At 40.2% G+C, this 25,645-nt stretch overlaps 1 protein-coding gene across 3 annotated transcripts in view; it reads right to left on the reverse strand.

The window, feature by feature from the left end:
* Window positions 1-24,981, reverse strand: part of pamr1a (peptidase domain containing associated with muscle regeneration 1a) — a 43,129-nt gene extending 18,148 nt beyond the window's left edge. The window contains exons 1-10 of one of the 3 annotated variants that reach the window (XM_060911340.1): window positions 24,760-24,981; window positions 12,095-12,271; window positions 9,184-9,309; window positions 8,965-9,079; window positions 8,669-8,886; window positions 8,447-8,554; window positions 4,971-5,153; window positions 2,564-2,761; window positions 2,410-2,476; window positions 2,060-2,283 (exon numbers count right to left, since the gene is read on the reverse strand). In XM_060911340.1, the coding sequence (XP_060767323.1) occupies window positions 2,060-2,283; window positions 2,410-2,476; window positions 2,564-2,761; window positions 4,971-5,153; window positions 8,447-8,554; window positions 8,669-8,886; window positions 8,965-9,079; window positions 9,184-9,309; window positions 12,095-12,224 (1,369 nt within the window). In that variant the 5' untranslated portion in view covers window positions 12,225-12,271; window positions 24,760-24,981. Of the gene's footprint in view, window positions 1-2,059; window positions 2,284-2,409; window positions 2,477-2,563; window positions 2,762-4,970; window positions 5,154-8,446; window positions 8,555-8,668; window positions 8,887-8,964; window positions 9,080-9,183; window positions 9,310-12,094; window positions 12,272-18,748; window positions 18,926-24,134; window positions 24,233-24,759 lie in introns of those variants that run through there. The other 2 variants (XM_060911341.1, XM_060911339.1) reach the window with 2 other exon arrangements.
* Window positions 24,982-25,645: the final 664 nt, after the last annotated feature.

Below are 25,645 nucleotides of genomic sequence, written 5' to 3' on the forward strand. Positions count from 1 at the left end.
ACATTTCTGGTTATTTCAGAAGAAGAAGAGTAGACCTCCTACTCATCTGTATTTGTATTCATTTATATATTCAAGCTGAATAATGCATATAATTTATTCATACTGGGTTACATCCCTGGTGTGTTAGGAGCATACATTATACAAATCTTGTGAGAACATGACATTCATACATTCATGTTTCTTGATGAGCTAAAATTTGTCTCAAGTTTAAATAATATATTCATAGCTAATTATCACTGAGTAAAACATTGTACTAGCTTATTACCAGTTATTGGTAGTGAATCTAACTCTGGAACTCTACTGTACATGAAAGAATGCCTCTGTATAGTACACCTCAATATATTATCGAATCTTTCTTTAAGACATCGGCTTCAATGATTCAGTGTTCAGTTATCTTCATTTATCACAATTCTCTTCATTTATCACAATTCTTGTTTTTAACACTATTAATGCACATCCACATGTACAAAGCACATATATTTTATCGTTGCATTTTTATCTTTATATTGTATAGTCAGATTGTTCTTGGGATCTTTTTTCTCTTCTAAATTCTATTTTATGTTGTAGAGTGTGTCTTTTTCTTTTTGAATGCCTGATAACTTGCTGTTGTAACATTACAATTTCCCAGCTTGTGATCGATCTATCTATCTATCTATCTATCTATCTATCTATCTATCTATCTATCTATCTATCTATCTATCTATCTATCTATCTAGTGTGTGTGTGTGTGTGTGTGTGTGTGTGTGTGTGTGTGTGTGTGCGTGGGCACATTATGTAGCAGCTGGATATAAGAATAACTGACACCTCAAACCGAAATCAGGGACGCTGTGTCATTTGGACTAAAGAGGAGAAGGACGACCCAAGTTGTTATCGGCGCTCAGTTCAGAAGCCTGCATCTCTGATGGTATGGGGTTGCAATAGTGCATGTGGCATGGGCAGCTTACACATCTGGAAAGACACCATCAATGCTGAAAGGTATATCCAGGTTCTAGAGCAACATATGCTCCCATCCAGACGACATCTCTTTCAGGGAAGACCTTGCATTTTCCAACATGACAATGCCAAACCACATACTGCATCAATTACAGCATCATGGCTGCGTAGAAGAAGGGTCCGGGTACTGAACTGGGCAGCCTGCAGTCCAGATCTTTCACCCATGTGTTGTTGTCATGAAATTTAAAATCACCTAATTTTTCTCTTTAAATGATACATTTTCTCAGTTTAAACATTTGATATGTCATCTATGTTCTATTCTGAATAAAATATGGAATTTTGAAACTTCCACATCATTGCATTCCGTTTTTATTTACAATTTGTACTTTGTCCCAACTTTTTTTGGAATCGGGGTTGTACATTATCGAGTCAGTACAAAAACATTTTAGAGTCCAAACGTTCATTTTCCAGCACAAAATAAAATGTTACAAGAAAAAAAAAAGCTTGTATCTGAGAAGCGTATTACATAAGAGAGGACTTTTCGGATTAAAAAAGAAAACATAATGAAGGCTGCTGGGTTTTGGTGCAAAATTAAGAAGCGAGTGTGACAGTCAAAGTGACCAGAAGAACTGCAGCTGGTTCTGTAAGATGCTCAGTAAAACCTACAGCTCATTTCTGCATAAAACTGCACTCGTACCTGAGACTACTTTTAAAAAAAAAAAGCAAAGGATCATCTCACACGAAATATTGATTTTGTTTCATTTATTATGGCTTACTGCTGTTTATAGTATTTTTTTTAATGTTGAAACATTTCACTTCGTTATTTTTAAGTCATTTTTGGCTTTTGGCTTGTTTCACCTGCAACATTTATAAATTTATTTGAAAAGCTAAGTTTGCAGGTTACATATGATTTTTTTTTTAAAGGCTGATGTACATTTCTCTATAGACTTTAATTGGCTTTCAATCAAATCTCTTCTGTTTCTAGTGTACCACTTATCACAGCACCTCGCAACCACTTATACATACTGTATATGTGGCTGTTTCATGATACCTGTCGTAAACCTGAAGAACATGAAGTCCTTCTTCTCTGTGCTTGAGTATGTGTGTATGTGTGTGCTGCCCCCACCTGGTAAACAGGAGAAATGTTGTCCACTCCACTTCCCAGTTTTTAGACATGTACGGCGTGCACTTCCAGTATACTGGTACAGAGGAGAGATGCACTCATACTCAATGCTTGTGTAGAGGTGGTGGAAACCAGTGGGTAATTCATCCTGCACTGTCTCTATACTGGTGCTGCTTTCTCTTCCATGAGGCTGGAGGGAAGCGTATAGCCTGTGCAGTGGACTCTTTCTTAAAATAAATAAATAAATTCTGGCATTTCAGGATGTACATTAATCTTTAATTAAGTGGTAATTAGTTGCACTGGCTTTTTTTTTTTTTTGATGGGGAGGTTAACAAAAAACAATATGTGTGTACCTTAAAGGAAGTTGGGACTTCAAGACCTTCTGGCGCACTAGCTTTGAAACCTTTGGTTCCCGACATGCTGTAACACAACCACTGGAACATGATTATTCTGGTCTGGCAATACTGAATGACGCATAGTATTGTGATATGACAAAAAGACAAATACCTTTGATACACTGAGGCTGCCTGCCATTCCAGGTGCCATCAAGCTGACATGTTCTTTTGGAGTTTCCACTGAGAACATAAGAATTATTGCAGGAAAATTCCACACTTTTGACAGCACCATCTAAGCCAATAGCTTTTAAGGTGTATCCATGATGGAGTTGTGATAATGGAGGACACTGTTTCCGAATGACGTCCGTGTCTGTATTTACAAAGAACAGTGGGAAAAAAATCTAAACATGGGTTATCACCCATTGATATGCTGATAAGCTCAGCTTTGGTAAGACAACATGTGGAATAAAACACAATAGAGTGTTGTTATAAGAAATAATGAATGACAGAGTGATGAAATGCAGCTGATTGTGAAACGGAGTTTCTGTTGACACATCAATGTTGATTACTTCACATATTTCACACAGCCCAAATTGTTTCACTGTGCTTGGACAACATCGCTTTTTCAAATATTACTTTTTTTTAAATTAATTAATTAACTTCATATTGATTTTTTAAAATCTGATTATAATTACATTTAAAGCTATACGACCTTTCGATTTCATAAAATTGGTGAAATTTAGTTCCCTCTGAAATTTGGTCATTGTGATACAGGTATATGTTTATTTCTGCCATATCTAAAAAAAAATAATAAATCAGTCAAGCAGACAGAGGAAGTCCGTGTGCGCATGCGCAAGTTTACCTTCTTCTTCTTTTGGGTTTTACGACAGTTGGCATCCACAGTGTTGCATTACTGCCATCTACAGGTTTACCTTGACTGTGCACTGACAGTTACATCATTCTGTTGCTAAACGAACAGCTGATCACACCGAGGTGCTCGCTGACCGCCAATATTTATTAGTTTGGTCCTGTGTTTCCTTTCCTTCACAACATAGCGTCTTTTCTTCTCACTTTCTGTTACTGTAGTCGGTCTTTCACGTTTCATTTGCACACTCACATCCTCCATTTTTCCCTCCTGTTTCAAATTTGTATCCCACAATGCCTTGTGAGAACAGGGAAAGCCCACCATGTGATGCATGACATAGTATCTTGAATTGGGTCATGGTGAAGCAGGAAAAGATAGCAGAGAATTTAGGGCCATGTGGCCCTAAATTAATTAATTGTTCTATTTAAAAACCCGAATAAAATTGGAAGTCTGTGATTCATATTCAGTAGCTTTCGGTCCACTAAACAAAAATAATCAGGTGTCAGGGAAAATTCTTTTTATGACCTAAACTTGAAAAATCTAAAAGTCAGTCTACCTTTAAAGTTGTGGTACATCTACGAGAAAATTTAGTTCCTGTTGTCAGTTTCATTCCCCCACTAGCCACTCTTTTTCCTCTCTCTTCAAAGATGAAAAAAGCACAGCTTGTGATGTTAATGAGAATGTTAATGAGAAGTCCTCTGTCCTGAAACAGACTACTACAAATTGCTCACACTGGAGACCCTTCCATAAATGTTAAATAAACATATTCTTACAGAAGTGATGAACCATAGCCATGATTTTTTTCTTCATTAAATAACACCTTTTTTAGCCATTCATTATTAACTTTAGATTATGGTTGAGCATCAATTATAAAAGTCTCTGTGAATGAGCTGTCACTATGGAAACAATAATGTATTCGAATGAGCTCATTAATAAAAACTAAAGCTGTGCTCTGACAGAAAATTATTCAGTGCTTTCTGACCAATCAGATTTGAAAATCCAACAGTGCAATGGTATATAGGGTTCCAACAATTGTCATAAAACTACTGTATTCAGTACTAGATGCTCCAAAATAAGCCTTCACAATGAATGATGATGATGACAACCTGAGATCATTATTGGTATAATATTGCTCTTGGACACAATTCCCTACAGGAATTGAAAAAAGTTTATCTTATCTTATCTTATCTTATCTTATCTTATCTTATCTTATCTTATCTTATCTTATCTTATCTTATCTTATCAGCAATAATTTAAATGTGCGCCTTTCCTCAGCATTGAAAATGTGCATACCATGAAGTACAGTCAGTGATTTTTAAGTCAGAGCATTACTTTTGTCATATTTGAAGAAATTCTTCTTACACTGAAGCAACTGACAGTATTTGGTCAGAGGAGAAACACAGGTGTCCAAAATTTGGAGAATTGGAACAAATGATCTGGACCACCAACCAGGACAAGGAGGCATCTCTGCTTGTATGTATATTTGGGGTTTGACTTTGGACGGAAAACTCCAAAGATTTTGAGCATCAACCCAGTTAACATGCACCAAAATCACTGACTTAACCTTTTTTTCAGGTTTTTCACAATCAAACTGACCTTCACACTGAATTTCATACTCATTATATCATCAAATTTAAGAAAAGTGAGAAATAATTGTCAGTTCTTATCAATGACCAAGCATACACAAGTTAAACTGGAATCATGTCTCCCATACCCCTGGTGCATGTAGGAGCTGTCCCACTCCAGGTGCCGTTGGATAGACACATCCTCCGTGAGACTCCTCTGAGTTTGTAAGGTTTATAACACCGGTACTGAACTCCCATAGCAATGCCTCCATTGTCATACAGCAGGAAATGATCCCCATGAGCAGGCTTCTGAGGGATTACACAGCCAGATTCTGTTTGTTCAAAAACAAGGTAGGTTTATATGAATAGCGTGCCATATAGCAGGGGTTCTCAAACTTTATGCAGCCAGGAACACCTTTAACTGTAAAATGAATGTGGCACATTCCCCAGACACTGCTAATACATTTTTTATGAACATAATAAAGCTATTGAAATATTTTCCAATAAGTCAAATCTGTAGAATAATATTCTGCCTATAACTTGGAACTATAAAGCTTTTTATTCTATCCACATTCACTGGATATGAGCAATCGCACACTCTGATTGGCTAGTGTACTACTAGGCTATCAGCTCATATACAATGAGGAGAGAAAAAACAAAATTTTGCTGAACCAACCGAGGATGAAATAAAGACTCTACTCAAAAACAAAACCCCCCAAAATCCATCCATTATCCATAACCACTTATCCTGTGCAGGGTCGCAGGCAAGCTGGAGCCTATCCCAGCTGACTATGGGCGAGAGGTGGGGTACACCCTGGACAAGTCGCCAGGTCATCGCAGGGCTGACACATAGAGACAAACAACCATTTACACTCACATTCACACCTACGGTCAATTTAGAGCCACCAGTTAGCCTAACCTGCATGCCTTTGGACTGTGGGGGAAACCGGAGCACCCAGAGGAAACCCACACAGACACGGGGAGAACATGCAAACTCCGCACAGAAAGGCCCTTGCCAGCCACTGGGCTCAAACCCAGGACCTTCTTGCTGTGAAGTGACAGTGCTAACTACTACACCACCGTGCCGCCCCTGGCATTACTTGTTCTGATTAATTTTCTACAACTACATAGCATGGACTTGGTTCCAGTTCCAAGGTTACTCACAGTTGTAATAAGATATTGTTCTGGATTCTATGGTAACAGCTTTTTCACTGGAACTTTGTGGTATACTTGGTGGAACTTCTGGGGAAAAAAATAAAACCCTTTGGGGTTATAGGAATATAATACATATCTGAGTAGGAACTAACTCTGATTTGCATAAGGCCACATGACACCACCCTGTCATTGATTATTTTCTGATAACAGCATGTCCCATCATGTTTTATTCCTTACATCTATGTAGCACTTGTCATACTTGACAGGCACTGTCATGAATCACAGTGAAATTACCATATGTCGTAACTCATAACTTGCTGCAGATCATTTGTTTATCATCTTACCTGAGAATGGATTGTGAACTTGTGCCAGCAGTGTCTCTGGTGCTATTTTTCTTATCCCAGGTCATTGCAGGGCTGACACATAGAGACAAACAACCATTCACACTCACATTCACACCTACGGTCAATTTAGAGCCACCAATTAGCCTAACCTGCATGTCTTTGGACTGTGGGGGAAACCAGAGCACCTGGAGGAAACCCACGCAGACACGGGGAGAACATGCAAACTCCACACAGAAAGGCCCCCATCGGCCACTGGGCTCGAACCCAGAACCTTCTTACTGTGAGGCGACAGTGCTAACTACTACATCACCGTGCCACTCCACAGAATACATATACACTACAAAAGTTTTAGTAAGTATAGAACTTACCAAAACAGCATTTTTAAAAACTTTTTACCAGAAGATAATTATAGTAGCGTTCTATTGGACCCAGTACCAGGTCTGTAGGGTTGAAGAAATTAACCCTAAATGAAGGGACAATTTATTGTCAGACAACCAACCTGAATCTTTTTGAAGCTTGGCACTTAATCTATTTTCTTACTTACTGTAATCGAATGCAGCATCATCAGCATAAAGAAAAAGACCATGCTTGCAACTTGCTTTTAAAATAATTATTATAAAATAAGAAAAATAATGGCCAAAGAATACTTCCTTGCAGAGCGCCACAGTATACTGATGGCTTGAGCATGTCCCATTTACATGTTTACCATTTGAGATCATCCAGTGAGGTAAGATTTAATCTAACCTGCATGTCTTTGGACTGTGGGGGAAACTGGAGCAAACCCACCAGACACAGGGAGAACATGCAAACTCCACACACTGGGCTTGAACCCAGAACCTTCTTGCTGTGACGTGACAGTGCTAACCAGTACATCACTGTGCCACCACCCCCAAAAAAATGCAAAAAAAAAAGCAACCAAATATGGAATAAAAGTATTTGATGGTAAGAACATCTCATCTCTCATCTCATTATCTCTAGCTGCTTTATCCTGTTCTACAGGGTTGCAGGCAAGCTGGAGCCTATCCCAGCTGACTACGGGCAAAAGGCGGGGTACACCCTGGACAAGTCGCCAGGTCATCACAGGGCTTACACATAGACAACCATTCACACTCACATTCACACCTACGGTCAATTTAGAGTCACCAGTTAACCTAACCTGCATGTCTTTGGACTGTGGGGGAAACCGGAGCACCCAGAGGAAACCCACGCGGACACGGGGAGAACATGCAAACTCCGCACAGAAAGGCCCTCGTCGGCCACGGGGCTCGAACCCAGACCTTCTTGCTGTGAGGCGACAGCGCTAACCACTACACCACCGTGCCGTCCGGTAAGAACGTATCTTTTTTTATTTTTCAAGAATTATTATTATTATAGCATTTTTCACAAATTGTTCCTGTCATTTTGCTGGTTTGTTTACATCAAGTTTTCATTTATTTTTATCAAATTTACTGAAAGTAGAAACTAAAATGCTCTGTTTCTCAAAATCCAGTGAATGTGGATATAATAAAACAGTTATTCCACTCAATCTCGTCGTACATGGCTTATAGTCAACTCGGTGCTACGCGCCTCGTTGGCTATCAGCTCATGTACGACTTGGTTTCATGGAATAACTGTTAATTATTCTTGAACATTACACCAACATCACATTTGGTCCAAGTTGACATTATTTATAGGCCACTTTTTATTGAATTTTCTTGGGGTTTCATTTCAACCCATATCATTTAAATGACAATGATATCGCTTTTAACTCTGAGTCAAGTTAACATTATTTATAGGCCAAAACTATACTGTAAAATAGATCCCTGAAATGCTGTGTCTTCCTTAAAGATTCTGCAGATCCTTTGTAGGAAAGTAAGAACACTTAATTATTTAATGAACCTTTAAAGAACCTTTTTTTTCTAAGAGAGATCTTTTTTTTAATTAATGAAGTTTGGATTAAACCCATTATATTTGAGTAACCAATCAACAACTCATAACTTAATAATAAATATGATAACTCTGAAAAAAGGTGGGTTGTGATATCCACACAAGAATGATATTTTTAGTTGCACCATTTTGCAGCTTTATCTCATTCACATAATTACTACGTACAGTTTAATTTTTTACAACGAATCAGTGGCACTCACCGTTCTCACAGTGTAGGCCTGTGAAACCTGCTTGGCAAGCACAGTGGAAAGTTTTAATTGTATTCAGTGAACAAACACCACCATTCATACACGGATTGGGGCTGCACACTGCAAACACAAAAATCCAAGCTAGTGAGGGCATACAATATGTGTTCTGTAATTAAAAAAATACACTCTGTCATTTGAACCAGACACATAGATACCTGTGTTTGTAAACTGCACCTGAGAGTTCCTGAAATGTAGCAGAGAAACCGTCATAATTATTATAGCCGTCTGACACAAAATGGATGTGCAGGGAGTCTCCTGAGCTCCTGATCGGTGGTGGGATTTTGTCTCCACAGTATCGGCCAATCAGAGGCGAGTGAATGCTGTCACCATCTCTGAGCTCTACAAAGTCATATCGACATCTATGATCAAACTCCAAATGAAGCATTGTAAACCTGCAAGAGATAAAACATTAAATTACATAATAAAGGAGTTCTGAAGTAAGTGAACTTGGCATTAGGTCATAATCTTGCCTGAATTCCATGGCCGATCCTCTGCTGACTTGTAGTGTCCAGTCACATTCTGCATTGATTGGATAACTCTCCAGGGTCACATGACCTTGACGCCTCTGTATAACTTGTCCACATGCTGAAGGGAAAAACAGCAATGTGAACGCAATTACAAATTTTTTTTTAACTTTTTTTTTTTTAAATCAAAACTTGTTGAAATCTGTGCTGGACCAAGACACTCACTGAGACAGTCCCCTCCAGACCATCCCTGACGACACTCAGTGCAGTATCTTCCACTGATGTAGAAATCATCCTTTGCCTGCCATGTGCCATTATTACATCTCTTACAGTTATCAAACACATTGCAGCCTGAGAATAGGAAAAGAGACGCAAAGTCAATTCTTGCTCCGTGTCAAAAAGGACATTTGAGGCAGGGGACAAGAACTAAGGACATTTTTTCAAAGGACTTGTCATTTGTCCATCACTAACTTATGTAACAGTCACTCTTGGGAAAAAAAAGTGTGTATATATATATATATATATATATATATATATATATATATATATATATATATATATATATATATACAGTGGTGCTTGAAAAAGTTATTGAAATCTTTAAAATTTTCTATATTTCTGCATGAATATGACCTAAAACATCAAAAGATTTTCACACCAGTCCTAAAAGTAGATAAAGAGAATCCAGTTAAACAAATGAGACTAAAATATTATACTTGGTCATTTATTTATTGAGGAAAATGATCCAATATTACATATCTGTGAGTGGCAAAAGTATGTGAACCTTTGCTTTCAGTATCTGGTGTAACCCCCTTGTGCAGCAATAACTGTAACTAAACGTTTCCGGTAACTGTTGATCAGTCCTGCACACCGGCTTGGAGGAATTTTAGCCCATTCCTCCGTACAGAACAGCCTCAACTCTGGGATGTTGGTGGGTTTCCTCACATGAACTGCTTGCTTCAGGTCCTTCCACAACATTTCGATTGGATTAAGGTCAGGACTTTGACTTGGCCATTCCAAAACATTAACTTTATTCTTCTTGAACCATTCTTTGGTAGAATGACTTGTGTACTTAGGGTTGTTGTCTTGCTGCATGACCCACCTTCTCTTGAGATTCAGTTCATGGACAGATGTCCTGACATTTTCCTTTAGAATTCGCTGGAATATTTCAGAATTCATTGTTCTATCAATGATGGCAAGCCGTCCTGTCCCAGATGCAGCAAAACAGGCCCAAACCATGATACTACCACCACCATGTTTCACAGATGGGATAAGGTTCTTATGCTGGAATGCAGTGTTTTCCTTTCTCCAAACATAATGCTTCTCATTTAAACCAAAAGGTTCTATTTTGGTCTCATCCATCCACAAAACATTTTTCCAATAGCCTTCTGGCTTGTCCACATGATCTTTAACAAACTGCAGACGAGCAGCAATGTTCTTTTTGGAGAGCAGTGGCTTTCTCCTTGCAACCCTGCCATGCACACCATTGTTGTTCAGTGTCCTCCTGATGGTGGACTCATGAACATTAACATTAGCCAATGTGAGAGAGGCCTTCAGTTGCTTAGAAGTTACCCTGGGGTCCTTTGTGACCTCGCCGACCATTAAACGCCTTGCTCTTGGAGTGATCTTTGTTGGTTGACCACTCCTGGGGAGCGTAACAATGGTCTTGAATTTCCTCCATTTGTACACAATCTGTCTGACTGTGGATTGGTGGAGTCCAAACTCTTTAGAGATGGTTTTGTAACCTTTTCCAGCCTGGTGAGCATCAACAACACTTTTTCTGAGGTCCTCCGAAATCTCCTTTGTTCATGCCATGATACACTTCCACAAACATGTGTTGTGAAGATCAGACTTTGATAGCTCCCTGTTCTTTAAATAAAACAGGGTGCCCACTCACACCTGATTGTCATCCCATTGATTGAAAATACCTGACTCTAATTTTACCTTCAAATTAACTGCTAATCCTAGAGGTTCACATACTTTTGCCACTCACAGATATGTAATATTGGATCATTTTCCTCAATAAATAAATGACCAAGTATAATATTTTTGTCTCATTTGTTTAACTGGGTTCTCTTTATCTACTTTTAGGACTGGTGTGAAAATCTGATGATGTTTTAGGTCATATTTATGCAGAAATATAGAAAATTCTAAAGGATTCACAAACTTTCAAGCACCACTGTATATATACTCCAAATTGTAAAAGTTTCATCCCCATTACCTTCTGGGTGAAAAATAAATAATATTTGTTCATGGAGTCGAAGCCAGAGGGTCGCTCTATGTGCTGACATAGCAAGCTCAAATGTGTGTATCCTCACTGAGCGCTAGTTAATTTAGTAGAACTTGCCAAATTAAGGTGTTGAATGGCATAGAATATTCAACACATGGCTACTTCGTGAAGTCTTTGCAAGCAGTTTGCTGTAAGCAGTCAAATTAATAAAATAATACTAGTCACCTGTCCCCTGTCTCACCTGTCAGTTCCACCCCACACCACCACAGATCCCCATCGCTAGCATTCTAGGCCACTTCCAGCTCATCTGTACTTTCACCTGCACTCCCTCAATGACTCACTGTTTATAAAACCCTGGTTTTCAATATCCTATCACGAAGTCTTGCCTTTTTTCCCTACAATTACAGTTCTTCATGTGCCAGGTTTGTTTTTTCTCTTTTTTCTGGATTTAAAAAAAAAATCTGCCTTTTGTTATAACTACACCTAAAATGCAAAATATTGAACTTTAATAGAGGTGCAATAGGCTTATTTAGAATAATTCAGAAATGTAAGAAACATAGACAAAAGTTGTTAGATGCACATCATACAGTTTATAATGTTTTTCTACTGTTAAAATATTGACATAAGTTTTTGACCATCTATGATACTAGTTTGTAACTGGCAGGGTCATTTATCGGATGGATGGATGGATGGATGGATGGATGGATGGATGGATAAACAAACTAACTAACTAGGATGGCCACTAAGATGGTACCCACAGAAATATATCATTTGTACTTTAAGTCTGAGTACCTACCTAGCACATATGCACTTGTAAATCAGCTTTTTCTAACAGTGTTTGGTCTGATTAAATCTGATTCGATCAGTTCCCACCCAGCCACAGATTCAGCACAGACTCAGTCATACCTTGGTGGATGATGCAGGGGTCACACTGGAGGATGTCGTTACGGCAGCAGGGCACAGCGTAGCCCACCTGTGTCCTTTGAGATGGACACTTACAACGGATCAGTTCATACTCACAGCAGGAGCGACACATGACATTCCAGCGAGGGCCAGGACACTTATCTTCCTGGACTCTGGACACTGAAACACACACATAGAATAAATAATAGGTATAAAATATATTGTGAAATATTCTGTTTCCTGCTTGTTAATTTACCTCCTGCTTTGTCCTGAAATTGAACGGGCCCCCTGGAACCAGAATTTGCACAGTAGAGGCCTTGGAGCCAGTCCATATTTCTCACCCACCCATATTGGTGATGGACACTAAACTTGTTAATGTCAGGAGCCTTGGGCACAAGATGGTGCATTGGCTAACTCAAAGTGGCAATTACAGCATTATTAACTGATATGTAAAATGCTAAATTGTAGTCATATAATTTTCACAAGTACATTGATTGAACCACTGTCAGGAAATGAGTCATGACTGTCTGAGCTACCATTTGCTAGCTAGCTGACATTATTCATCATTTTGGTTGGTCTTCTAGTTATAATATCAGTACAGTGAGCCTGCTTAGACATCTAAATGAGCAACATTTGATCCGAGTCAAGTCCAACACTCCAACCGCACCATCTGACAGTGCCTGTTTCAGTGCCATTAACATTAGTTTGTTCCTGAACATGACGTATGAACAGGTGAATGTGCTTCTCTTTGTCAGGGAGTGTGAAGTATTCTGTCAGAAATGGTTGGGAGATGGATGTAAGTGCAGAAGGTGTGTTTATTAATACAGGTGAAGGCAGGTAAACAATCCAGAATAGCAGGCAAAATCGTAAAACGATGAAACAGGCAATAGGCACAAACAGGCTATTGTAGACTCGGCAGAATCAAAGACGAGAAACAGGAAATCAGGGATCAGGAAACCAAACAAGGAAATAAGGCTTGGTAATGTGTCAGCAACACAACTCAATACTCAAGAATTCTGGCTCTCACAGACCTGTTAGTTTTTCTTTAAGAAGAACTCCTATTCTCCACTCATTACCTGTATTAAATGCACCTGTTTGAACTCGTTACCTGTATAAAAGACACCTGTCCACACACTCAATCAATCAGACTCCAACCTCTCCACCATGGGCAAGACCAAAGAACTGTCTAAGGACACCAGGGACAAAATTGTAGACCTGCACAAGGCTGGGATGGGCTACAGGACAATAGGTAAGCAGCTTGGTGAGAAGGCAACAACTGCTGGTGCAATTATTAGAAAATGGAAGAAACTCAAGATGACTGTCAATCTCCCTCAGTCTGGGGCTCCATGCAAGATCTCGCCTTGTGGGGTATCAATGATCATGAGAAAGGTGAGTGATCAGCCCAGAACCAAGGCCGGATTAACTATATGGGCCTGCGGCACAGTGCCCAGGGGCACTAACCACTCACAGCCAGTGGGGGGGGGCACCACATGACAGAAACTTTAAAAATATTTTTTGTGAATGTTTGTACACTTAAAATGATTATACACTTGACATTGTTAAATAGTCATATATAATTCATTATGAACACTAATTTCATAAGAACAACAACAATAATCATAATTCTGAGCAAGAGTGGCCTATGTGACCATTAACCCCCCTTTCTCAACCTGTCAGTTGAGCCAGTCCACCTACGGTGAAATGTATCAATTTTTTAAAAACCGCGGTAGAAATGAAAAATGGACAGACATCAATTGAGTGGTTGTGCGAAGAGAAAATTAAAAAAAGAGAGACTCCAGGCGTGTAGCTGCAATTAAAAATGTTCCAGTGTTAGATCGTTTTTTTTATAAAAACATCGACAACTGCTGTCACTACCAGCGCTGAAGCCGAAGCTAGTGAAATCAGCGATGCTAGTGAGGGAGATGGCCCTGCTAGCACTAGCCGGGGAGATGCTACAACCACAGCCAGTGTTAGCCGAGGGGTCGGCGACAACGAGGATCCCCTTGAGGAAGATGGGAGCGAGGGAGACCGCGGGGAGGAGGATATGTGTGAAGCCACTTTAAGCCAGGTAGAGATCAGTTCACACCATGGTGACGAGAATAGAGTATGGATGCTTTGAAGGTTTTTATTGAGACATACAAATATGCTGCTCATTTTTGAATAAGACATTTCAATATGCCTACATGCATATCGTTGGTTGTTTTCAGTGAATTTGATGGGCTGATGTAGCCTACTTAATACATTTTCAATGAGGAAGAATGACCTTGTTTATGTGTACTATTGTTTATGTATATGCTACTATTTTTGACAGCAAAAGGCAAGGTTTGTGAGTGTGTGCAGGAGGTTACTGAACGCGTGCGCGCAGGGTGGTGGTGGTGGGGGGGCACTTGAGGTATAGTGCCCAGGGGCACCGCATTGGCTTAATATGGCACTGCCCAGAACTACATGGGAGGACCTAGTCAATGACCTGTACAGAGCTGGGACCACAGTCTCAAAGATTACCATTATTAACACACTACGCCGTCATAGATTAAAATCCTGCAGCGCGCTGAAGGTCCCCCTGCTCAAGCCAGCACATGTCCAGGCCCGTCTGAAGTTTGCCAATGACCATCTGGATGATCCAGAAGAGGCATGGGAGAAGGTCATGTGGTCAGATGAGACCAAAATAGAGCTTTTTGGTATAAACTCCACTTGCCGTGTTTGGAGGAAGAAGAAGGATGAGTACAACCCCAAGAACACCATCCCAACTGTGAAGAATGAGGGTGGAAACATCATACTTTGGGGGTGCTTTTCTGCAAAGGGGACAGGACGACTGCACCGTATTGAGGGGAGGATGGATGGGGCCATGTATCGTGAGATTTTGGGCAACAACCTCCTTCCCTCAGTAAGAGCATTGAAGATGGGTCATGGCTGGGTCTTCCAGCATGACAATGACCCGAAACATACAGCCAGGGCAACTAAGGAGTGGCTCCATAAGAAGCATTTCAAGGTCCTGGAGTGGCCTAGCCAGTCTCCAGACCTGAACCCAATAGAAAATCTTTGGAAGGAGCTGAAACTGTGTTGCCCAGCAACAGCCCTGAAACCTGAAAGATCTGGAGAAGATCTGTATGGAGGAGTGGGCCAAAATCCCTGCTGCAGTGTGTGCAAACTTGGTCAAGAACTAGAGGAAATGTCTGACATCTGTAATTGTAAACAAAGGTTTCTGTACCAAATATTAAGTTCTGTTTTTCTGTTGTATCAAATACTTATTTCATGCAATAAAATGCAAATTAATTATTTAAAAATCATACAATGTGATTTTCTGGATTTTTTTTTTAGATTCTGTCTCTCACAGTTGAAGTGTACCTACGATAAAAATTACAGACCTCTCCATTCTTTGTAAGTGGGAAAACTTGCAAAATCGGCAGTGTATCAAATACTTATTTTCCCCACTGCAGGTGCACTGATTGCGCCTTAATCCTGTGCAGGTGCGAGAGTCCTCTTGGCGCACATGCTGTCCGGAGTGCGCCCGATAATCTATCTGATGCATGTGCCAAGGCACGCAGGTGTGGCACTTTTGCATGAAATTAGTACAAAAATTAATGTAGATATAAATATATTATGCCAAATTATTATGGCATGTTACCAAAAAAAATAAAGAAAAAATCTGAGTCCTTGTCTCCAATTTACGAGTCCTAATGCAGTTAATACATGAATCCGAGTCCAAGTCTGAGTCATCAGTACTCAAGTCCGAGTCGAGTCACGAGTCCTTAAAATTAGGGCACGAGTCAGACTTGAGTCCGAATCCTGGACTCAAGTACTACAAGCCTGCATACCCTCTCTTTAAACATCAGAGAACAATTTAAAATACTGAATAAATGCATTCTATGGCATCTTTAAACCATGGTTTCCACTACTGTCTGTTGTTCTTTCTAGTTTATCTCATCTCTCATTATCTCTAGCCGCTTTATCCTGTTCTACAGGGTCGCAGGCAAGCTGGAGCCTATCCCAGCTGACTACGGGCGAAATGCGGGGTACACCCTGGACAAGTCGCCAGGTCATCACAGGGCTGACACATAGACACAGACAACCATTCACACTCACATTCACACCTACGGTCAATTTAGAGTCACCAGTTAACCTAACCTGCATGTCTTTGGACTGTGGGGGAAACCGGAGCACCCGGAGGAAACCCACGCGAACACGGGGAGAACATGCAAACTCCTCACAGAAAGGCCCTCGTCGGCCACGGGGCTCGAACTCAGACCTTCTTGCTGTGAGGTGACAGTGCTAACCACTACACCACCGTGCCACCCCTTGTTCTTGATTATATTAATTCAATTCATTCATTCATCTTCAGTAGCTGGTTTAACCTGGTCAGGGACACAGGGATCCAGTGCTTCTTCCAGGAGCACTGGGAATACAACCTGGATGAGATGCCATGAATGGGACACTATAAAAGATTATAATGATCATTTGTTGTTTGAGCACCCCATGTGTTCTGAAACTCTGGGACTTTCTGGAAGCTCATTATGTTCAGATTCAGTTCCTGAACACAGATCCTTCAGCATACAATAAAACGCTTGTGTTTTGTGATATAATAGCATGTGTAACTTGGCTACAGTGTTGCTGCATAGAAATGAGACAGATCAGCAGCCCTACTGTCTAATTACTGCCATCAATCATTACTCACCTGTCATGAACATTGCTGTAAGCATTGTTGGAATATACACATCAGAGAAACAGCATATAATGATTCTACAACTGCAGAATTTAAAGGTGCATGACTTCCCCTGTGGCAGCACAGTGGTGTAGTGGTTAGCACTGTTGCCTCACAGCAAGAAGGTCCTGGGTTCGAGCCCAGCGGCTGGCGAGGGCCTTTCTGTGTGGAGTTTGCATGTTCTCCCCGTGTCTACGTGGGTTTCCTCCGGGTGCTCCGGTTTCCCCCACAGTCCAAAGACATGCAGGTTAGGCTAATTGGTGGCTCTAAATTGATCGTGAGTGTGAATGGTTGTTTGTCTCTATGTGTCAGCCCTGCGATGACCTGGCAACTTGTCCAGGGTGTACCCCGCCTCTCACCCATAGTCAGTTGGGATAGGCTCCAGCTTGCCTGAGACCCTATCCCAACTGCGAACAGGATAAGTGGCTACAGATAATGGATGAATGACTTCCCATGGACCTGATGGATAAGCGGATGGATGGATGGAATTCTGTTGGAAAACTCCTCTCTCATTCTCATTATCTCTAGCTGCTTCATCCTGTTCTACAGGGTCGCAGGCAAGCTGGAGCCTATCCCAGCTGACTACGGGCGAAAGGTGGGGTACACCCTGGACAAGTCGCCAGGTCATCACAGGGCTGACACATAGACACAGACAACCATTCACACTCACATTCACACCTACGGTCAATTTAGAGTCACCAGTTAACCTAACCTGCATGTCTTTGGACTGTGGGGGAAACCGGAGCACCCGGAGGAAACCCACGCAGACACGGGGAGAACATGCAAACTCCCCACAGAAAGGCCCTCGCCGGCCACGGGGCTCGAACCCAGACCTTCTTGCTGTGAGGCGACAGCGCTAACCACTACACCACCATGCCGCCTGTTGGAAAACTACTGAATTCATTTTATTTATTCATTATCTTCAGTAATCACTTTATCCTCATCAGAGTCAAGGTGGATTCAGAGTCAAGCCTGGGAACATGGGATGTGGGTGTGAGGTGAGAATGCACACTGAATGGGACTCTCTCTCTCTCTCTCTCTCTCTCTCTTTCTCTCTCACTCACTCACACTGATTCATGTGATTCATGCTTGGGGGCAATTTCGCATAGCCAATCTACCCACCAACAAGTTTTTCAGAATGTGATTTAAACTCGAGGAAACTTACACTAACACACGGAGAACATACTGTAAGAAGCTCTGCACAGACAGTAACCTAAGCTCAAGCCTTGGACCCTGGAACTGTGAGACAGAAATGCTACTCAATGGATTTAGCTCTCATTATCTCATTATTCATAATTACTGATACTATTACTTACCAATACTAAAACAGTTTTATTTTCTTCTGTCTACAAAATAAAATATATCTAATTTACTTTTCAGATAGAGGTGTCTCTAAATAGAACATAACAATTTCAAATTCCTCAGTTTAATCCCAAATAGCATTTCCAGCCATCCTTTCTTGGCATACTTATCTGATTTCTGCTTTTCTCATTTGGGGAAACAACACCATGGAGCAGAAAGCATTTGAACGGCGGTGGACCATAACCTCGAGCATAACCTTGGATCCTCATGTGACCCTTCCCTCCCCTCTCAACATACATCTGCATATCCCAGAGCACACTCATCACCAGGCAATGGTTAATGACTAATACGTCTATGGAGATCTGAACTCCATATATATATATGGAGTTTTATATATATATATATATATATATATATATATATATATATATATATATATATTTTTTTTTTTTTTTTTTTTTTTATCCATGTATGCAGCAAGGTCAGAGGAAGAATGATTTAATGATTTAAGAAAGAAACATTTGAAGAACTCTTGCAGAACACTGAACCATGCACAAGTACATACAGCATAATTTCCTGTGGAAACGTTTCAACTGCAAAATCCTAAGAAAAGAAAAGAACCTCATTAGACACAATAGACTATAAATTGTTCTTACCATATGGCCAGGTTATCACTGTACAGCAGAACTGAAGGGAATATAAGAAAAGAGGTAGCACACATGATTGCTGTCTGTGTAAAGAAAACATCCAGAATCCTCTGCTTTTTATGAGCAAGACCATTTTTTTAAGTAAGGACGCTACTACCTATTATTGATTTATCTGCCCACAGGCTCCTTCATTCACTCCCAGTCTCTCATTCAACTCTCTCTGAAACACACAGAAAGACTCACCACTGAATTATTGCGGTGACGTAACAGGGTTTTTGAGAGACTTTGATCGAGAGTAAGACTATTTAACCCATTCTCTCAACACAGCCACATCTGCTCTGCTGTCTCTCTCTCTCTCACACACACACACATAGACAGACACCCTTACACCAACTGATATCTAACACACAAAAAAACCATACATACAAATACGTACAGCTATATATAAATAAAAAAACAGGCCTCATAAACTACTGTGCATTGAATCTGGATATATTTTGGTACTAAAGCCAGACTTAAGACAGACAGTGAAAAAGCATATTTCCGTTTTGCAAAAACAAGTTTTTAAAATGAGTAATAGACATGTATGTGCCTCATGGTTCCATGTTCCAAGTAATAGTGATAGTCAGAAGAATGTTTTTTTTTTCTGTTTGTATTACCCTGATATCATCAAATGCATAAGTAAGCAAGCTGTTTATTTTTATTGGAATAACTGTACATGACTACACTCACACCTAAGCATCTGACTTGTTTGTTTTGAATCACCATGGACACCGAGTTTCCATGTTCTCAGCTGCTCCATGCTCCACTTAGTCTGTCCTACATAGAAGCACAAATTGGAATTACAGCAAAGACACGTCACAGACACACAGAAATATTTCAATAAATCTTTCAGTAATATTTTCTGCTCAACATTTCTCAACCCTTTCACAGATGGCACACTTTACTTTGTGTGATGTTTTGGTTTACTTTTGGTCTTTCTGATTTGTACATATCTACAGCATGTGTTCTAAAGGAGCTATAGGGAAAGAAAAATATATTCTACTAGCTATCATTTCAGCTAGGATGGAGCTCAGTTGTGGACTGGAAAAATGTAAACAGAAGCCTGAAGCCAAAATCCAAATGCTCTTCTTTCAAGATAGTAATCATGTTATATGTGATTATAATAGGGCTGTAATATCGTTTTTTATATCCCTCATAAAAAAAATTCCTGTGCAGGGATTGGCCAAGGATGGCTCACATAACATAAAATAGTTCCAACATTGATTAAGTAATGTTGGGGTGCCACGGTGGTGTAGTGGTTCGTACTGTCGCCTCACAGCAAGAAGGTTCTGTGTTCGAGCCCCGTGGCCGACGAGGGCCTTTCTGTGTGGACTTTGTATGTTCTCCCCGTGTCTGCATGGGTTTCCTCTGGGTGCCCTGGTTTCCCCCACAATCCAAAGACATGCAGGTTAGGCTAATTGGTGGCTCTAAATTGACCATAGATGTGAATGTGAGTGTGAATGGCTGCTTGTGTCAACCCTGCGATGAGCTGGTGACTTGTCCAGGGTGTACCCCGCCTCTCGCCCATAGTCAGCTAGGCTCTAGCTTGCCTGCGACCCTGCACAGGATAAGTAGTTACAGATAATGGATGGATCTCGCGATGTCAAAAAAAAAATGGATATGGTGCGAGTCAGTCATGGTGTATCCTTGATATACCATGAACTGACATCACAATTTCAAACTATACGGCCAACTTGAGTCACAGCTGTGGCTCTGCGAGCATTTCTTTGTGTGTAGATCTACGTATCATGATCATGCCTAGAGAGGCAGATGATAGATAGATAGATAGATAGATAGATAGATAGATAGATAGATAGATAGATAGATAGATAGATAGATAGAATTTAAAAAAGGATTAAAAAAGCAATAGCATGGTACATTGCACATGTGCAGGTTGAAGGTCGCTCTGTTGTAAACAACAAACATGGCTGCCTCCAGTGAGTTGATGCCAAGATTCAATATCATAGATGAAAGTTAAAAGTTAACATTTTTAGTTTGGAATTTTTTGATGAGGGATGTAAATCTAATATATCATGCACTGAGAGGCTCTGGTTGAAATTACAGATTCTCTGAGGTGACTGGCATAGTAGTATTTTCTTCAGGGCTGCACCACTCACAAAATAGTAATTAGTATCCATAAAAAATAAAATAGTAATAGAATACATAATTACAACTGGAGCTGGATTAGATTACAATATCACAACACTGTTTAATTATTTATTTTGATTAATCAAAAGAAGAAGAATCATTGTATATAAAATCACTTCATTTTGCTTTTACTTAAGTTATTGAACTTATTTAAATTTATTTTATTTATTCTTTTTTCAGATGATTTTATCTTCTATTTTTAGACATGTTTACTTCTTCTCTGATTCAGGAGCTTGGTAGCAAATTTGAATTTCCCTCCAGGGATTAATAAAGTAATTCTGATTCTGAAGAAGAAGGCTTTATTTATCATATATAGACTCAAGCACAGTGAAATTCATCCTCTGCATTTAACCGATCTGAAGCAGTGAACACACACATGCGCGCGCGCGCACACACACACACACACACACACACACACACACACACACACACACACACACACGTGAGCAATGAGCACACACACATACCCAGAGCAGTGAGCAACTATGCTACAGCGCCCAGGGAGCAGTTGGGGGTTCAGTGCCTTGCTCAAGGGCACTTCAGCCCAAGGTCACCCCATGTTAACCTAACTGCATGTCTTTGGACTTCGGGGGAAACCGGAGCACCCAGAGGAAACCCACACATACATGGGGAGAACATGCAAACTCCACACAGAAAGGCCCCCATCAGCCACTGGGCTCGAACCCAGAACCTTCTTGCTGTGAGGCGACAGTGTGAACCACTACACTAGAAGATGTTGATTAATTTTATTTTTATTTGTACACTGAAACCTCGGTGTTAGTTAGTCAAGCTGTTCGGCAAATTGCAGGTTCACATAGATGTGCTTATCAGTAGATTTAAGAATATGTGATATGTGTAAGGCCCCGTCACACTTATTTGGAATTAGCAGGAATCAAGCAGAACCAGCCGGAATGAAAAATTTTTCAAAATTGGGCCATATTCGTGCCACAATTTCAAATTGACAGCTTTGTAAGAATGCCGTTTGAATACTTAGAATGCACTTCAAACCCGCCTCAAATGATTCTTGCACATTCCAGGTGTATTAGCTTTCGAATGCAGTTCAAATGTAGTTGGAAAACAGTAGGAATACCTAGAATGCTGTTAGAATGCAGTAAGAATATTAAGAATGCACTTCGAATGCCGTACAAGCGCGGTTCAATTGCTGCCCGAATACCCCCCGAAGTCGGGTTGGAAGGTGCCTTGAATGCTGTATGAATTCACCTCAAATGCAGTCAGAACACTCCTGGAATAGCCGCCAAATATGTTTAGAACATCTAAGAATTCAAAGAGAATGCAGCTCGAATACTTAGACTGTACTTCGAATGTGCTTAGAATGTAACACAAATGTCCCGAGTGTACCAAGAATGACACCGGAATGGTCCCCGATAGGGTATAAAATTTTGCCAAATCTAGCATTTTCATCAGTCTCAGCCCAGACACCATAGAGTATGGACCCCCTGGTCCATGTTGCTTTGCTCCAGATTGCTGTCCTCCAGCAAGACCTGCTTGAAAGAGATGTGGAGGAGGCTAGGAGAAGAAACATTAGGAGGAGAAAACCCAGAAGGTATCAGATCCGACCATGGCCACAGCCAGTGGTGGAGTTCTTGACCTTGGCTCCCTTCTTCCTTGGTGGCATGACGTGAGAAACTTGGGAAACTTTTTTAACTTTTTAAAACAATGTACAAAAGGTTGATGTTGAGCAGGCGACTCCTCAATGCAGACTGAAGTTCCAGCGGCAGCTAGCCGTGTTTTTATGCAATTTGGTGGTGTTCTGAATCACATCCGGACTCATACGAGGGCCAATCGGGACGTTCCGACTGCATTCGAGATGTATTCGAGTGGCGATCAAAATATTCAGACAGCATTCGAAGTGCATTCCAGCTGAACTATTTTAATATCGAAATAGATCCCGGCAGCAATCGAGATGCACTCGAGGTGCATTCCGGCTCATTCGAGGCACATTCGGGACATTCTGGCAGGATTTGAAGTGGCTTGCCATTTAGATTTTTCCCTTGAACACGATCAGAATGTTTCGAATGCCGTAAGAATATTTAGAATGCAGTCAGAATGCAGTTAGAATACACTTCAAATGCTGTTCGATATTTCTCCTCTTCGAATGCACCTCGAATGCTTTGAGCATGAGCAAAACATTCGAGCCAGCCACAAGAATGGGCCCGAATGTTTGGAATGCACTCAGAATGCAGTCAGAATTTTTAGAATGCACTTCGAATATCCCGGAATATACGAAGAATTTTAATTCCGACGGCATTCCGGCTCATTCCGCCTCTAGTGTGACTACCCTATAATTGTTGAGGTGTTGTGGTTTTCTTTAAAACACTTTAGTATGTGCTGTTATAGAAAAATAATAGAAAAAATCAAGAGTAACCCCACTTTATATCAGGCCTCATCACATCACCTTGTCAACAGCACATCCTGTTGTGTTTTAATCCTTACTTATATAGCATGTTTTGTTCATAGGTTGCATTTCCATATGATAGAGTATGCTAAGTGCCCTACCATTGCATTGTGGGTATTTTCTAAAATGTTCTATAAGATAAGGGTAAGCGAGATAACATGCACAATAATGACATCAAACAACAGATGTTGAATGAGGGAAAGAAACTGAAACATTATTGATCTGTTAGTTAACTAAGTCTGACAGTGTATTATGACAATCAGTTATACTGGCAAAGCTATAAACTAATTGCACATGCCATAGCCAGAGTGCTCCCTTAAGCAATGGGAAAGATTTTATCACATTTTTTAAACGCTATGAATGTCTGAAATTAAATTTGCCTGTTTTTCTGTAGGCTTATTGAGCTCCTGTGCTTGGAATATTTGGTTACAGTAGCTGTTTAAGACTTTACAGTGCTATAATGCTCATATGAGATAAGGTATGATTAAACAGGAGCCATATGTAACTCCACACAGAAATCCCCCCCGTCTGCTGCTGGGCTCAAACCCAGAACCTTCTTGCTGTGAGGCAACAGTGCTAACCACTACACCACTGGAAAATATTGTAATATTGTAAAAAGAAAACAAAAATTCAGCTGAAATGAGCTCACTGAACATGGCTGTTTACAAAGATGTAGAGGAGAGTGAGGAGACTTTGGACAAGTTTTCAGCTTTTGTAGATTGTGTGAAATTCTTTCCAGCTAGTGTCACTTTCATATTGCATTAGAGAGGATTTACTGTTCCCACTTACCACAACATTAGTGTCTCAGCTTGTCGCATATACTGGCCTTCAGGCTTCACTTTTTCTCTCATTATTTTTTGCAGGGAGACATGGGACATTGTGTTGGGAGACTTGGGACATAGAGGGGAGACATGGAACAAAAATAAAATACCTAGACCTACATGTTTAATTTTTATTTATTATCAAAATGTGTAACATATGAACTGTATAAACACACAGTGCTGGTACAGTGATAGTAAAATGTCAGTTTACCCAAAACCTGAGGAGACAAACCAGTTCTGTTCTCAAGAAGGAATGAAATAAGTTTCATCCTCGTGCAGGGACACGCCCACATTTTTAACAAAGAATTTTAAACAATTTTATGTTTGCAAACCACAAGAAAAAAACTGTTACATGATGAACTGTCCCAACTCTCCCTATCTGGACATTTAGAGAAAAAAAATCCTGCAATGTTTTTTTTTCTTTCCCCAGAATTGAAGTTTAATCAATAACACTATAACCAGTAACTCTAGACAACATACTTTAATTCCTAACAAATCCCAAATTCACTAGCGTACATTACACCACAGAATAGAGGTGGAGGCGAAGTAGAAAATACAAGTTTTGGTTGACAAAAGTATTTAACTGCACAGACCTGACTGCAGTGTCCAGCTTCATAGCTCCAAAGGAAGTAGGTTACTCTCAGGTGCAACATCTAACTTCTGATATAATCTAAAACCTGATTGGTTGAAATTAATTCATGGGAATCCAAACTGTCCCAAGTCTCCCCTGTCCAAAGTCTCCCCGCTCTCCCTTATTCAGGAAAACCATTCTTTGTTCAAATCTGGGACTAAAGCACTTTATTCTGGCCTTGAGCTCTGGTCCCATTACTCCTGTTTGTCTCAGACATGTCTGATCAAGTGTAAAAGCTCACATGTCAACACAAGCAAGACATGCTTAAATGTGTTGAAAAGAACCCAGGTCTCCACAACACAACACAAAACAACACAACACCTATTATCTTTTATTATTACAGGTGGTTTGTGTATTACAGAGTCCATTATATAACAGATGAGCCACTGGAAAGATCTGTATCCTACAAATGAAGAGCCAACTAATGCAGTAGACAGACGTCATTCCCTTGGCTGCTGAACAGTGTAGTTTTGTAGTTCTGTTCAGAAACAGAAAGATGCAGGTATGTGGAAACTGGGCAAGAGGATAATGATTATAATGAACACAGTAATTTTCCGTAGTCTGTAATTTGCCTTATATCATTAGATTACATTAACTACCTTTTTTTTTTCCTTTGTCACTTAGGTTTGTGAGCAAGCAAAACATGAGACGGGGCAAGCATACTGGATTTGTTCATCTCTGTTATAGATACAAATCTATATAATTTGTTTGTTTGTTTGTCTTGAGTTAATGTCGCCATTTCTCGACACATTTTCACCAAATTTGGCAAGTAGGTCTGGGGATGATCCGGAAGATATAAGCAAAATTAATGTACGGGCCCCAGGGGGTCCCTGGTGGGTCCCTGGGTG

This window comes from Neoarius graeffei, chromosome 27 (genome assembly GCF_027579695.1).
Source record: "Neoarius graeffei isolate fNeoGra1 chromosome 27, fNeoGra1.pri, whole genome shotgun sequence".
NCBI lineage: Eukaryota > Metazoa > Chordata > Actinopteri > Siluriformes > Ariidae > Neoarius > Neoarius graeffei.